The sequence below is a fragment of the Nerophis lumbriciformis genome, linkage group LG37 (assembly GCF_033978685.3).
Source record: "Nerophis lumbriciformis linkage group LG37, RoL_Nlum_v2.1, whole genome shotgun sequence".
NCBI lineage: Eukaryota > Metazoa > Chordata > Actinopteri > Syngnathiformes > Syngnathidae > Nerophis > Nerophis lumbriciformis.
The window spans coordinates 3209034-3220915 of record NC_084584.2 but is presented as its reverse complement, the minus strand read 5'-3'; the positions used below and the strand labels follow the sequence as shown (position 1 = coordinate 3220915).

General features: G+C 25.9%; 1 protein-coding gene across 1 annotated transcript in view; it reads right to left on the bottom strand.

Moving 5' to 3' along the window:
* Window positions 1-11882, bottom strand: part of vps52 (VPS52 subunit of GARP complex) — an 86604-nt gene that overhangs the window by 1665 nt on the left and 73057 nt on the right. The window contains exon 19 of the mRNA XM_061931514.2: window positions 3681-3799. Within this exon, the coding sequence (XP_061787498.2) occupies window positions 3681-3799 (119 nt within the window). The remainder of the gene's footprint in view (window positions 1-3680; window positions 3800-11882) is intronic.

Here is an 11882-nt window from a genome sequence, read left to right as displayed (position 1 = left end):
CTTGCATGTTAACTTTTTTTTAGCCAATTTTGCAGCCGAACATCGAAGAGTTCTGTAACTCAAACCTCGACACATGCTAACTGTTAGCATGCTAGCATTAGCATGGTATGACTTGGTGCTTGACACATGCTAACTGTTAGCATGCTAACTCTTTTTTTAGCCAATTTTGCAGCCAAACGCCTCAGACTCACAACTAGGTACTTGACTCATGCTAACGGTCAGCATGCTAACATTAATGTGCTAACTTTTTTTTTGCCAATTTTGCAGTCGAATATCAAAGAGTTCTATAACTCAAACCTCGACACATGCTAACTGTTAGCATGCTAGCATTAGCATGCTATAACTTGATGCTTGACACACGCTAACTTTTAACATGCTTGCATGTTAACTTTTTTTTAGCCAATTTTGCAGCCGAACATCGAAGAGTTCTGTAACTCAAACCTCGACACATGCTAACTGTTAGCATGCTAGCATTAGCATGGTATGACTTGGTGCTTGACACATGCTAACTGTTAGCATGCTAACTCTTTTTTTAGCCAATTTTGCAGCCAAACGCCTCAGACTCACAACTAGGTACTTGACTCATGCTAACGGTCAGCATGCTAACAATGTGCTAACTTTTTTCTTTTGCCAATTTTGCAGCCGAACATCTAAGAGTTCTTTAACTTGGTACTAGACACATGCTAACAATTAGCGTGCTAACTTTTTTTAGCCAATTTTGCATCGTCATCAACATGAGCAAATATGACAAGAGTTCGCTAGAAAAACAAGACAACATAAAACTCGGGCCTTGCATACATTTTAAGATTTCATCTTTGTCTAAGTTCAATAAAAAAATAAATTTTAAAAATCCATACTTTTCATTTAAATTCAATAAAATAAAATGCATTCTAAAAATCAATGTATTCAATTTAAGTTCAATAAAATAAAATACATATAAAAAAATCATTGTGTATTTAAGTTGAATAGAATAAAATACATTTGAATAATCCATCTTTAAATTCAATAAAAAATACATTTGAAAAATCTATCGCTTATTTGACATCGTGTCATATATATATATATATATAATTACTGAAGTAGGCTCCAGCCTGTTTGAGTTCTAAACTGCGGCCCGTAAATGTACATATCTGGCTGTTTAATTTCTCGCCATATATTGGACGACGTGTGCGACTCAGACCGGTGAACAGCATTAACTTATATGACCCGACCCACACAACCTTCCCTAGTCATGGCGCGGGAGGGAAAAAAAAAAATCCACCAGCACAAAAAGCCAACAAACATGTCACACATAACAAAACAATTCTAAATGATACCCATTATTGCAAGGCATGATGGGGAGAAAATGCAAAAAAAATAAACCTCTCCACACTTATCCATGTTTGGCGCTTTTCAGCTGCTTGATTAGGACATTTTAAGGAAGCCGTCACATAGGGAAACAAGGTAGGAGTCCAACTTTCACATGCTCTTAATTTTCAATGATATTGATTATTATAATATGTAACCATATATATATATATATATACTGTAAATATATATATATACAGTGTATATATATGTATACATACATACACACACACATATATATGTATACATATGTGTGTGTGTATATATATACATATACACACACAGATATACACATATGTGTACCGTATTTTCCGCACTATAAGGCGCACCTAAAAACCACAAATTTTCTCAAAAGCTGACAGTGCGCCTTATAACCCGGTGCGCTTTATATATGGATAAATATTAAGATTCATTTTCATAAAGTTTCGGTCTCGTAACTACGGTAAACAGCCGCCATCTTTTTTCCCGGTAGAACAGGAAGCGCTTCTTCTTCTACGCAAGCAACCGCCAAGGTAAGCACCCGCCCCCATAGAACAGGAAGCGCTTCTTCTTCTACTGTAAGCAACCACCCGCCCGCGTAGAAGAAGAAAAAGCGCGCGGATATACCGTACGTTTCATTTCCTTTGTGTGTTTACATCTGTAAAGACCACAAAATGGCTCCTACTAAGCGACAGGTTTCCGGTTCATGAAAAGACGCAATCTCTCCATCCGCACACGGACTACTATTTCACAGCAACTGCCTAAAGACTTTCAAGAAAAGCTGGCTACTTTCCGTGCATATTGTAAAAACAAGATAGCTGAAAAAAAGATCCGGCCAGAGAACATTATCAACATGGACGAGGTTCCACTGACTTTTGATATTCCTGTGAACCGCACTGTGGATACAACGGGAGCACGTACGGTGAATATTCGCACCACAGGGAATGAGAAGTCATCCTTCACTGTGGTTCTAGCTTGCCATGCTAATGGCCAGAAACTTCCACCCATGGTGATATTCAAAAGGAAGACCTTGCCAAAAGAGACCTTTCCAGCCGGCGTCCTCATAAAAGCTAACTCGAAGGGATGGATGGATGAAGAAAAGATGAGCGAGTGGTTAAGGTAAGTTTACGCGAAGAGGCCGGGTGGCTTTTTTCACGCAGCTCCGTCCATGTTGATATACGACTCCATGCGCGCCCACATCACGCTGGTTTTTAATATATTATTAAAGTTTGACTGACCTATCTGACTGTTTTTTTGACATTCCTTTAGCGCAGTTAGATGCGGCTTATAACACGGGGCGGCTTATAGGTGGACAAAGTTTTGAAATATGCCGTTCATTGAAGGCGCGGCTTATAACCCAGGGCGCCTTATGGTGCGGAAAATACGGTATATATATATATATATATACATACACATATGTATATATATGTGTGTATGTATATATATATACATACACATATATATATACATGTGTATGTATATATATATACATACATATATATATATACACATACATATATATGTGTGTATGTATATATATACATACACACATATATACATATGTGTATGTATATATATATATATATACATACATATATATATACACATACATATATATGTGTGTATGTATATACATACATATATAATATATGTGTGTATATATACATACATATATATATACATACATATATATGTGTGTATGTATATACATACATATATAATGTATGTATATATATATATATATATATATATATATATTAGGGCTGCAACTAACGATTAATTTGATAATCGATTAATCTGTCGATTATTACTTCGATTAATCGATTAATAATCGGATAAAAGAGACAAACTACATTTCTATCCTTTACAGTATTTTATTGGGGGGAAAACCAGCATACTGGCACAATACTTATTTTGATTATTGTTTCTTAGCTGTTTGTACATGTTGCCGTTTATAAATAAAGGTTTATTAAAAATAAAAATTGCCTAAATGACTAAATTAATCGCCAACTATTTTTATAATGGATTAGTTGTTGCAGCCCTAATATATATATACATATGTGTGTTTGTATATATATTAGAACTGCAACTAGGTTGGAGGGTTAATGATATTTACATTTCCAGGAAGATGTATTAAATGTTTACTTTGCCCTAATAACTTATTCAAGTTACCCATATTTGTTACTTTTCCCCCTTTTCTATTACTGCAATAAAACAAGTTTGCTTTTTCTTGACAACTTTATTTTTAAGTGATCACTGGTCAACCCTGGGTTTTTTTTTAAGGATGTTTTGAACGCACCTTGTGTCATTACTTATTATTATTATTTTTGAATTGGCCGCTATGAAGCGCTCACCTGGATGATGCTGGTTCCGTTCTTGAAGTTGGTGAAGGAGCGCATGACGTCCTGACTCATGGCCTCCACAGACTGCTTCCAGGAGCTGGAGAAGCCTCGCACCAGCTGGCAGATCCGAGCTAAGCACAACAACACAAAGGTTCATTATTCATATGACTGACGTGGTTTATTGGACATGTGTCGTATATTGGCTGTGTACCAATTTACCAAATGTATACATATTCTAAGTCCATTAATCACTTAAATACTAAAAATTAACCTACTTTATCTGTTCTCCTCACCACAAACAACTTTGAACAGTTTGAAGTTGAACAAGACCATTTGAAAATAAAATAATTGTCGTAGTGTTTCTTTAGCTCAACATAATAATAATACATATGTAGGCCGGTTTTCTCACGCCCTTATTTTGTAACCGCAGACAGGATGTAGACTTATTCTGGTGCACTTGACGACAGTGCAGGGACATTTGTATGCGGGGTAATTACTGCCAAAACTCCACAAACACACAAAAAAATATTTACTCACGCCCAATGATTCGCAAATAAATCGCAAGTTAAAAAAATGTCTTCATAAAAATAAAAATAAAAATTCCAAGTAAAACAATTTTCTGCAAGTAACAAAACGATTTGCAAATAAAAAAAAAAAAGTTATTTAATTTAAAAAAATACATAAATTAAAAAAAAAAAAAAAAATATATATATATATATATATATATATATATTAAAAAAAAAAAATATATATATATATATATATTTTTTTTTTTTTATTTATGTATTTTTTTTTAAATTAAATGACTTTTTTTTTTTAATTTGCAAATCGCATATATATATATATATATTTTTTCCAGAGTATAAAAACAAGTTTCTGTTAGTATAAAAACACATTGCTGCAAGAAAAAAACCATATATTTTTTTCAATAAAAAAAAACAAAACGATTCCCAAGTAAAAAAAAATAAAATAATTTTCTGCAAGTAAAAAAACAAATCTCTGCAGGTATAAAAATACATTTTCTGCAAGTAAAAGAATATTTTTTTTTCGATTAAAAACTGTTAGTAATTATAAAAACACATTTCTTCAATTAAACAAACAATTTGCAAGTATAAAAACTATTTTCTTCAATTAAACAATTAGCAAGTATAAAAACTATTTTCTTCAATTATCAATCAATCAATCAATGTTTATTTATATAGCCCTAAATCACAAGTGTCTCAAAGGGCTGCACAAGCCACAACGACATCCTCGGTATATATAAACAAACAATTTGCAAGTATAGTTAAAAAAAAAGATGTGCCGGTCTAAAACCAATTTTTTTGCAATTAAAGTAAAAAAAGGAACATTTTCTGCAAGTAAAATAAAGAATTTGCAAGTATTCATTTTAAAATGATTCGCATGTATAAAAACTATTTTCTGTAAGTAAAAAAAAGGATTAGCGAGTATAAAAACAATTTTCTTCAATGAAAAACAATTCTCAAGCAAAAAAAATGTTTCTTCAACAAAACAATTTGCAAGTATAAAAACAAATTTATGCAAGTAAAAAAATGATTTGCAAGTATAAAATCAATTTTCTTCAATAAAAAAAAAAAAACGCATGTATAAAAACTATTTTCTGATAGTAACAAAACGATTTGCAAATTAAAATTTTTTTTTTAATTTAATTTAAAAAAAAAATAAAATAAAAATAAAATATATATATATATATATATATATTCCAGAGTATAAAAACAATTTTCTGTTAGTATAAAAACACAATGCTGCAAGAATAAAAAAATACGATTCCCAAGTAAAAAAAAAAAAAAAGAACTTTCTGCAAGTAAAAAAACTAATCTCTGCAGGTATGAAAATACATTTTCTGCAAGTAAAACAAATGTGTTTTTTTTTCGATTAAAAACTGTTAGTATTTATAAAAACGCATTTCTTCAATTAAACAAACAATTTGCAAGTATAAAAACTATTTTCTTCAATTAAACAAACAATTAGCAAGTATAAAAACTATTTTCTTCAATTAAACAAACAATTTGCAAGTATAGTAAAAAAAAAGATGTGCCGGTCTAAAACCAATTTTTTGCAATTAAATTAAAAAAAAGGAACATTTTCTGCAAGTAAAATAAAGAATTTGCAAGTATTCATTTTAAAATGATTCGCATGTATAAAAACTATTTTCTGCAAGTAAAAAAACAATTCACAAGTAAAAAAAACAACTATTTTCTGCAAGTAAAAAAAGGATTAGAGAGTATAAAAACAATTTTCTTCAATGAAAAACAATTCTCAAGCAAAAAAATGTTTTCTTCAACAAAACAATTTGCAAGTATAAAAACAAATTTATGCAAGTAAAAAAATGATTTGCAAGTATAAAATCAATTTTCTTCAATAAAAAAAAAAACGCATGTATAAAAACTATTTTCTGCAAGTAACAAAACGATTTGCAAAAAAAAAAAAAAAGAAGTTATTTAATTAAAAATAAATAAATAAATTTAAAAAATATATATATATATATATTCCAGAGTATAAAAACAAATTTCTGTTAGTATAAAAACACATTGCTGCAAGAAAAAAAAAATACGATTCCCAAGTAAAAAAAAAAAAAAGAATTTTCTGCAAGTAAAAAAAACAAATCTCTGCAGGTATGAAAATACATTTTCTGCAAGTAAAACAAATGTGTTTTTTTTCGATTAAAAACTGTTAGTAATTATAAAAACACATTTCTTCAATTAAACAAACAATTTGCAAGTATAAAAACTATTTTCTTCAATTAAACAAACAATTAGCAAGTATAAAAACTATTTTCTTCAATTAAACAAACAATTTGCAAGTATAGTTAAAAAAAAAAGATGTGCCGGTCTAAAACCAATTTTTTTGCAATTAAAGTAAAAAAAGGAACATTTTCTGCAAGTAAAATAAAGAATTTGCAAGTATTCATTTTAAAATGATTCGCATGTATAAAAACTATTTTCTGTAAGTAAAAAAAGGATTAGCGAGTATAAAAACAATTTTCTTCAATGAAAAACAATTCTCAAGCAAAAAAATGTTTTCTTCAACAAAACAATTTGCAAGTATAAAAACAAATTTATGCAAGTAAAAAAATGATTTGCAAGTATAAAATCAATTTTCTTCAATAAAAAAAAAACGCATGTATAAAAACTATTTTCTGCAAGTAACAAAACGATTTGCAAATTAAAAAAAAAAAGTTATTTAATTAAAAATAAATAAATAAATTAAAAAAAAAATATATATATATATATATTCCAGAGTATAAAAACAATTTTCTGTTAGTATAAAAACACATTGCTGCAAGAAAAAAAAAATACGATTCCCAAGTAAAAAAAAAAAAAAGAATTTTCTGCAAGTAAAAAAAATAATCTCTGCAGGTATGAAAATACATTTTCTGCAAGTAAAACAAATGTGTTTTTTTTCGATTAAAAACTGTTAGTAATTATAAAAACAAATTTCTTCAATTAAACAAACAATTTGCAAGTATAAAAACTATTTTCTTCAATTAAACAAACAATTAGCAAGTATAAAAACTATTTTCTTCAATTAAACAAACAATTTGCAAGTATAGTAAAAAAAAAAAGATGTGCCGGTCTAAAACCAATTTTTTTGCAATTAAAGTAAAAAAAGGAACATTTTCTGCAAGTAAAATAAAGAATTTGCAAGTATTCATTTTAAAATGATTCGCATGTATAAAAACTATTTTCCGCAAATTAAAAAAACAATTCACAAGTAAAAAAAACACCTATTTTGTGCAAGTAAAAAAAGGATTAGCGAGTATAAAAACTATTTTCTTCAATATAAAACAATTCTCAAGCAAAAAAATGTTTCTTCAACAAAACAATTTGCAAGTATAAAAACAAATTCATGCAAGTAAAAAATGATTTGCAAGTATAAAATCAATTTTCTTCAATAAAAAAAAAAGCATGTATAAAAACTATTTTCTGCAAGTAACAAAACGATTTGCAAAAAAAAAAAAAAAGAAGTTATTTAATTAAAAATAAATAAATAAATTTAAAAAATATATATATATATATATTCCAGAGTATAAAAACAAATTTCTGTTAGTATAAAAACACATTGCTGCAAGAAAAAAAAAATACGATTCCCAAGTAAAAAAAAAAAAAAGAATTTTCTGCAAGTAAAAAAAACAAATCTCTGCAGGTATGAAAATACATTTTCTGCAAGTAAAACAAATGTGTTTTTTTTCGATTAAAAACTGTTAGTAATTATAAAAACACATTTCTTCAATTAAACAAACAATTTGCAAGTATAAAAACTATTTTCTTCAATTAAACAAACAATTAGCAAGTATAAAAACTATTTTCTTCAATTAAACAAACAATTTGCAAGTATAGTTAAAAAAAAAAGATGTGCCGGTCTAAAACCAATTTTTTTGCAATTAAAGTAAAAAAAGGAACATTTTCTGCAAGTAAAATAAAGAATTTGCAAGTATTCATTTTAAAATGATTCGCATGTATAAAAACTATTTTCTGTAAGTAAAAAAAGGATTAGCGAGTATAAAAACAATTTTCTTCAATGAAAAACAATTCTCAAGCAAAAAAATGTTTTCTTCAACAAAACAATTTGCAAGTATAAAAACAAATTTATGCAAGTAAAAAAATGATTTGCAAGTATAAAATCAATTTTCTTCAATAAAAAAAAAACGCATGTATAAAAACTATTTTCTGCAAGTAACAAAACGATTTGCAAATTAAAAAAAAAAAGTTATTTAATTAAAAATAAATAAATAAATTAAAAAAAAAATATATATATATATATATTCCAGAGTATAAAAACAATTTTCTGTTAGTATAAAAACACATTGCTGCAAGAAAAAAAAAATACGATTCCCAAGTAAAAAAAAAAAAAAGAATTTTCTGCAAGTAAAAAAAATAATCTCTGCAGGTATGAAAATACATTTTCTGCAAGTAAAACAAATGTGTTTTTTTTCGATTAAAAACTGTTAGTAATTATAAAAACAAATTTCTTCAATTAAACAAACAATTTGCAAGTATAAAAACTATTTTCTTCAATTAAACAAACAATTAGCAAGTATAAAAACTATTTTCTTCAATTAAACAAACAATTTGCAAGTATAGTAAAAAAAAAAAGATGTGCCGGTCTAAAACCAATTTTTTTGCAATTAAAGTAAAAAAAGGAACATTTTCTGCAAGTAAAATAAAGAATTTGCAAGTATTCATTTTAAAATGATTCGCATGTATAAAAACTATTTTCCGCAAATTAAAAAAACAATTCACAAGTAAAAAAAACACCTATTTTGTGCAAGTAAAAAAAGGATTAGCGAGTATAAAAACTATTTTCTTCAATATAAAACAATTCTCAAGCAAAAAAATGTTTCTTCAACAAAACAATTTGCAAGTATAAAAACAAATTCATGCAAGTAAAAAATGATTTGCAAGTATAAAATCAATTTTCTTCAATAAAAAAAAAAGCATGTATAAAAACTATTTTCTGCAAGTAACAAAATGATTTGCAAATTTAAAAAAAAAGTTATTTAATTAAAAAAAAAAACAACATATATATATATATATACATATATATATATATATATATATATATATATATATATATATATATATATATATATATATATATATATATATATATATATATATATATGTATTCCAGAGTAAAAAAACAATTTTCTGTTAGTATAAAAACACATTGCTGCAAGAAAAAAAACATTTTTTTTTTCAATAAAAAAAAATACGATTCCCAAGTAAAAAAAAAAAAAAGAAGAATTTTCTGCAAGTAAAAAAACTAATCTCTGCAGGTATAAAAATACATTTTCTGCAAGTAAAACAAACAGTTTTTTTTTAATTAAAAACTGTTAGTAATTATAAAAACAATTTTCTTCAATTAAACAAACAATTAGCAAGTATAGTAAAAAAAAAGATGTGCCGGTCTAAAACCAATTTTTTTGCAATTAAATAAAAAAAAGGAACATTTTCTGCAAGTAAAATAAAGAATTTGCAAGTATTCATTTTAAAATGATTCGCATGTATAAAAACTATTTTCTGCAAATTAAAAAAACAATTCACAAGTAAAAAAACCAACTATTTTCTGCAAGTAAAAAAATGATTAGCGAGTATAAAAACAATTTTCTTCAATACAAAACAATTCTCAAGCAAAAAAAAATGTTTCTTCAACAAAACAATTTGCAAGTATAAAAACAAATTTATGCAAGTAAAAAAATGATTTGCAAGTATAAAATCAATTTTCTTCAATAAAAAAAAAACGCATGTATAAAAACTATTTTCTGCAAGTAACAAAACGATTTGCAAATTAAAAAAAAAAAAGTTATTTAATTAAAAATAAATAAATACATTTTAAAAAAAAAATATATATATATATTCCAGAGTATAAAAACAAATTTCTGTTAGTATAAAAACACATTGCTGCAAGAAAAAAAAAATACGATTCCCAAGTAAAAAAAAAAAAAGAATTTTCTGCAAGTAAAACAACTAATCTCTGCAGGTATGAAAATACATTTTCTGCAAGTAAAACAAATGTGTGTTTTTTCCGATTAAAAACAGTTAGTAATTATAAAAACACATTTCTTCAATTAAACAAACAATTTGCAAGTATAAAAACTATTTTCTTCAATTAAACAAACAATTAGCAAGTATAAAAACTATTTTCTTCAATTAAACAAACAATTTGCAAGTATAGTAAAAAAAAAGATGTGCCGGTCTAAAACCAATTTTTTTTGCAATTAAAGTAAAAAAAGGAACATTTTCTGCAAGTAAAATAAAGAATTTGCAAGTATTCATTTTAAAATGATTCGCATGTATAAAAACTATTTTCTGTAAGTAAAAAAAGGATTAGCGAGTATAAAAACAATTTTCTTCAATGAAAAACAATTCTCAAGCAAAAAATTTTTTTCTTCAACAAAACAATTTGCAAGTATAAAAACAAATTTATGCAAGTAAAAAAAATGATTTGCAAGTATAAAATCAATTTTCTTCAATAAAAAAAAAAACGCATGTATAAAAACTATTTTCTGCAAGTAACAAAACGATTTGCAAATTAAAAAAAAAAAAGTTATTTAATTAAAAATAAATAAATAAATTAAAAAAAAAAAATATATATATATATATATATTCCAGAGTATAAAAACAATTTTCTGTTAGTATAAAAACACATTGCTGCAAGAAAAAAAAAATACGATTCCCAAGTAAAAAAAAAAAAGAATTTACTGCAAGTAAAAAAACAAATCTCTGCAGGTATAAAAATACATTTTCTGCAAGTAAAACAAATGTTTTTTTCGATTAAAAACTGTTAGTAATTATAAAAACAATTTTCTTCAATTAAACAAACAATTTGCAAGTATAAAAACAATTTTATTCAATAAAACAAACAATTAACAAGTATAAAAACTATTTTCTTCAATTAAACAAACAATTTGCAAGTATAGTAAAAAAAAAAGATGTGCCGGTCTAAAACCAATTTTTTTGCAATTAAAGTAAAAAAAGGAACATTTTCTGCAAGTAAAATAAAGAATTTGCAAGTATTCATTTTAAAATGATTCGCATGTATAAAAACTATTTTCTGCAAATTAAAAAAACAATTCACAAGTAAAAAAAACAACTATTTTCTGCAAGTAAAAAAAGGATTAGCGAGTATAAAAACAATTTTCTTCAATACAAAACAATTCTCAAGCAAAAAAAATGCTTCTTCAACAAAACAATTTGCAAGTATAAAAACAAATTTATGCAAGTAAAAAAATGATTTGCAAGTATAAAATCAATTTTCTTCAATAAAAAAAAAACGCATGTATAAAAACTATTTTCTGCAAGTAACAAAATGATTTGCAAATTAAAAAAAAAAGTTATTTAATTAAAAAAAAAAAAACATATATATATATATATATATATATATATATATAAATATATATGTATTCCAGAGTAAAAAAACAATTTTCTGTTAGTATAAAAACACATTGCTGCAAGAAAAAAAACATTTTTTTTTTCAATAAAAAAAAAAAACGATTCCCAAGTAAAAAAAAAAAAAAGAAGAATTTTCTGCAAGTAAAAAAACAAATCTCTGCAGGTATAAAAATACATTTTCTGCAAGTAAAACAAATGTTTTTTTTCGATTAAAAACTGTTAGTAATTATAAAAACTATTTTCTTCAATTAAACAAACAATTTGCAAGTATAAAAACAATTTTATTCAATAAAACGAACAA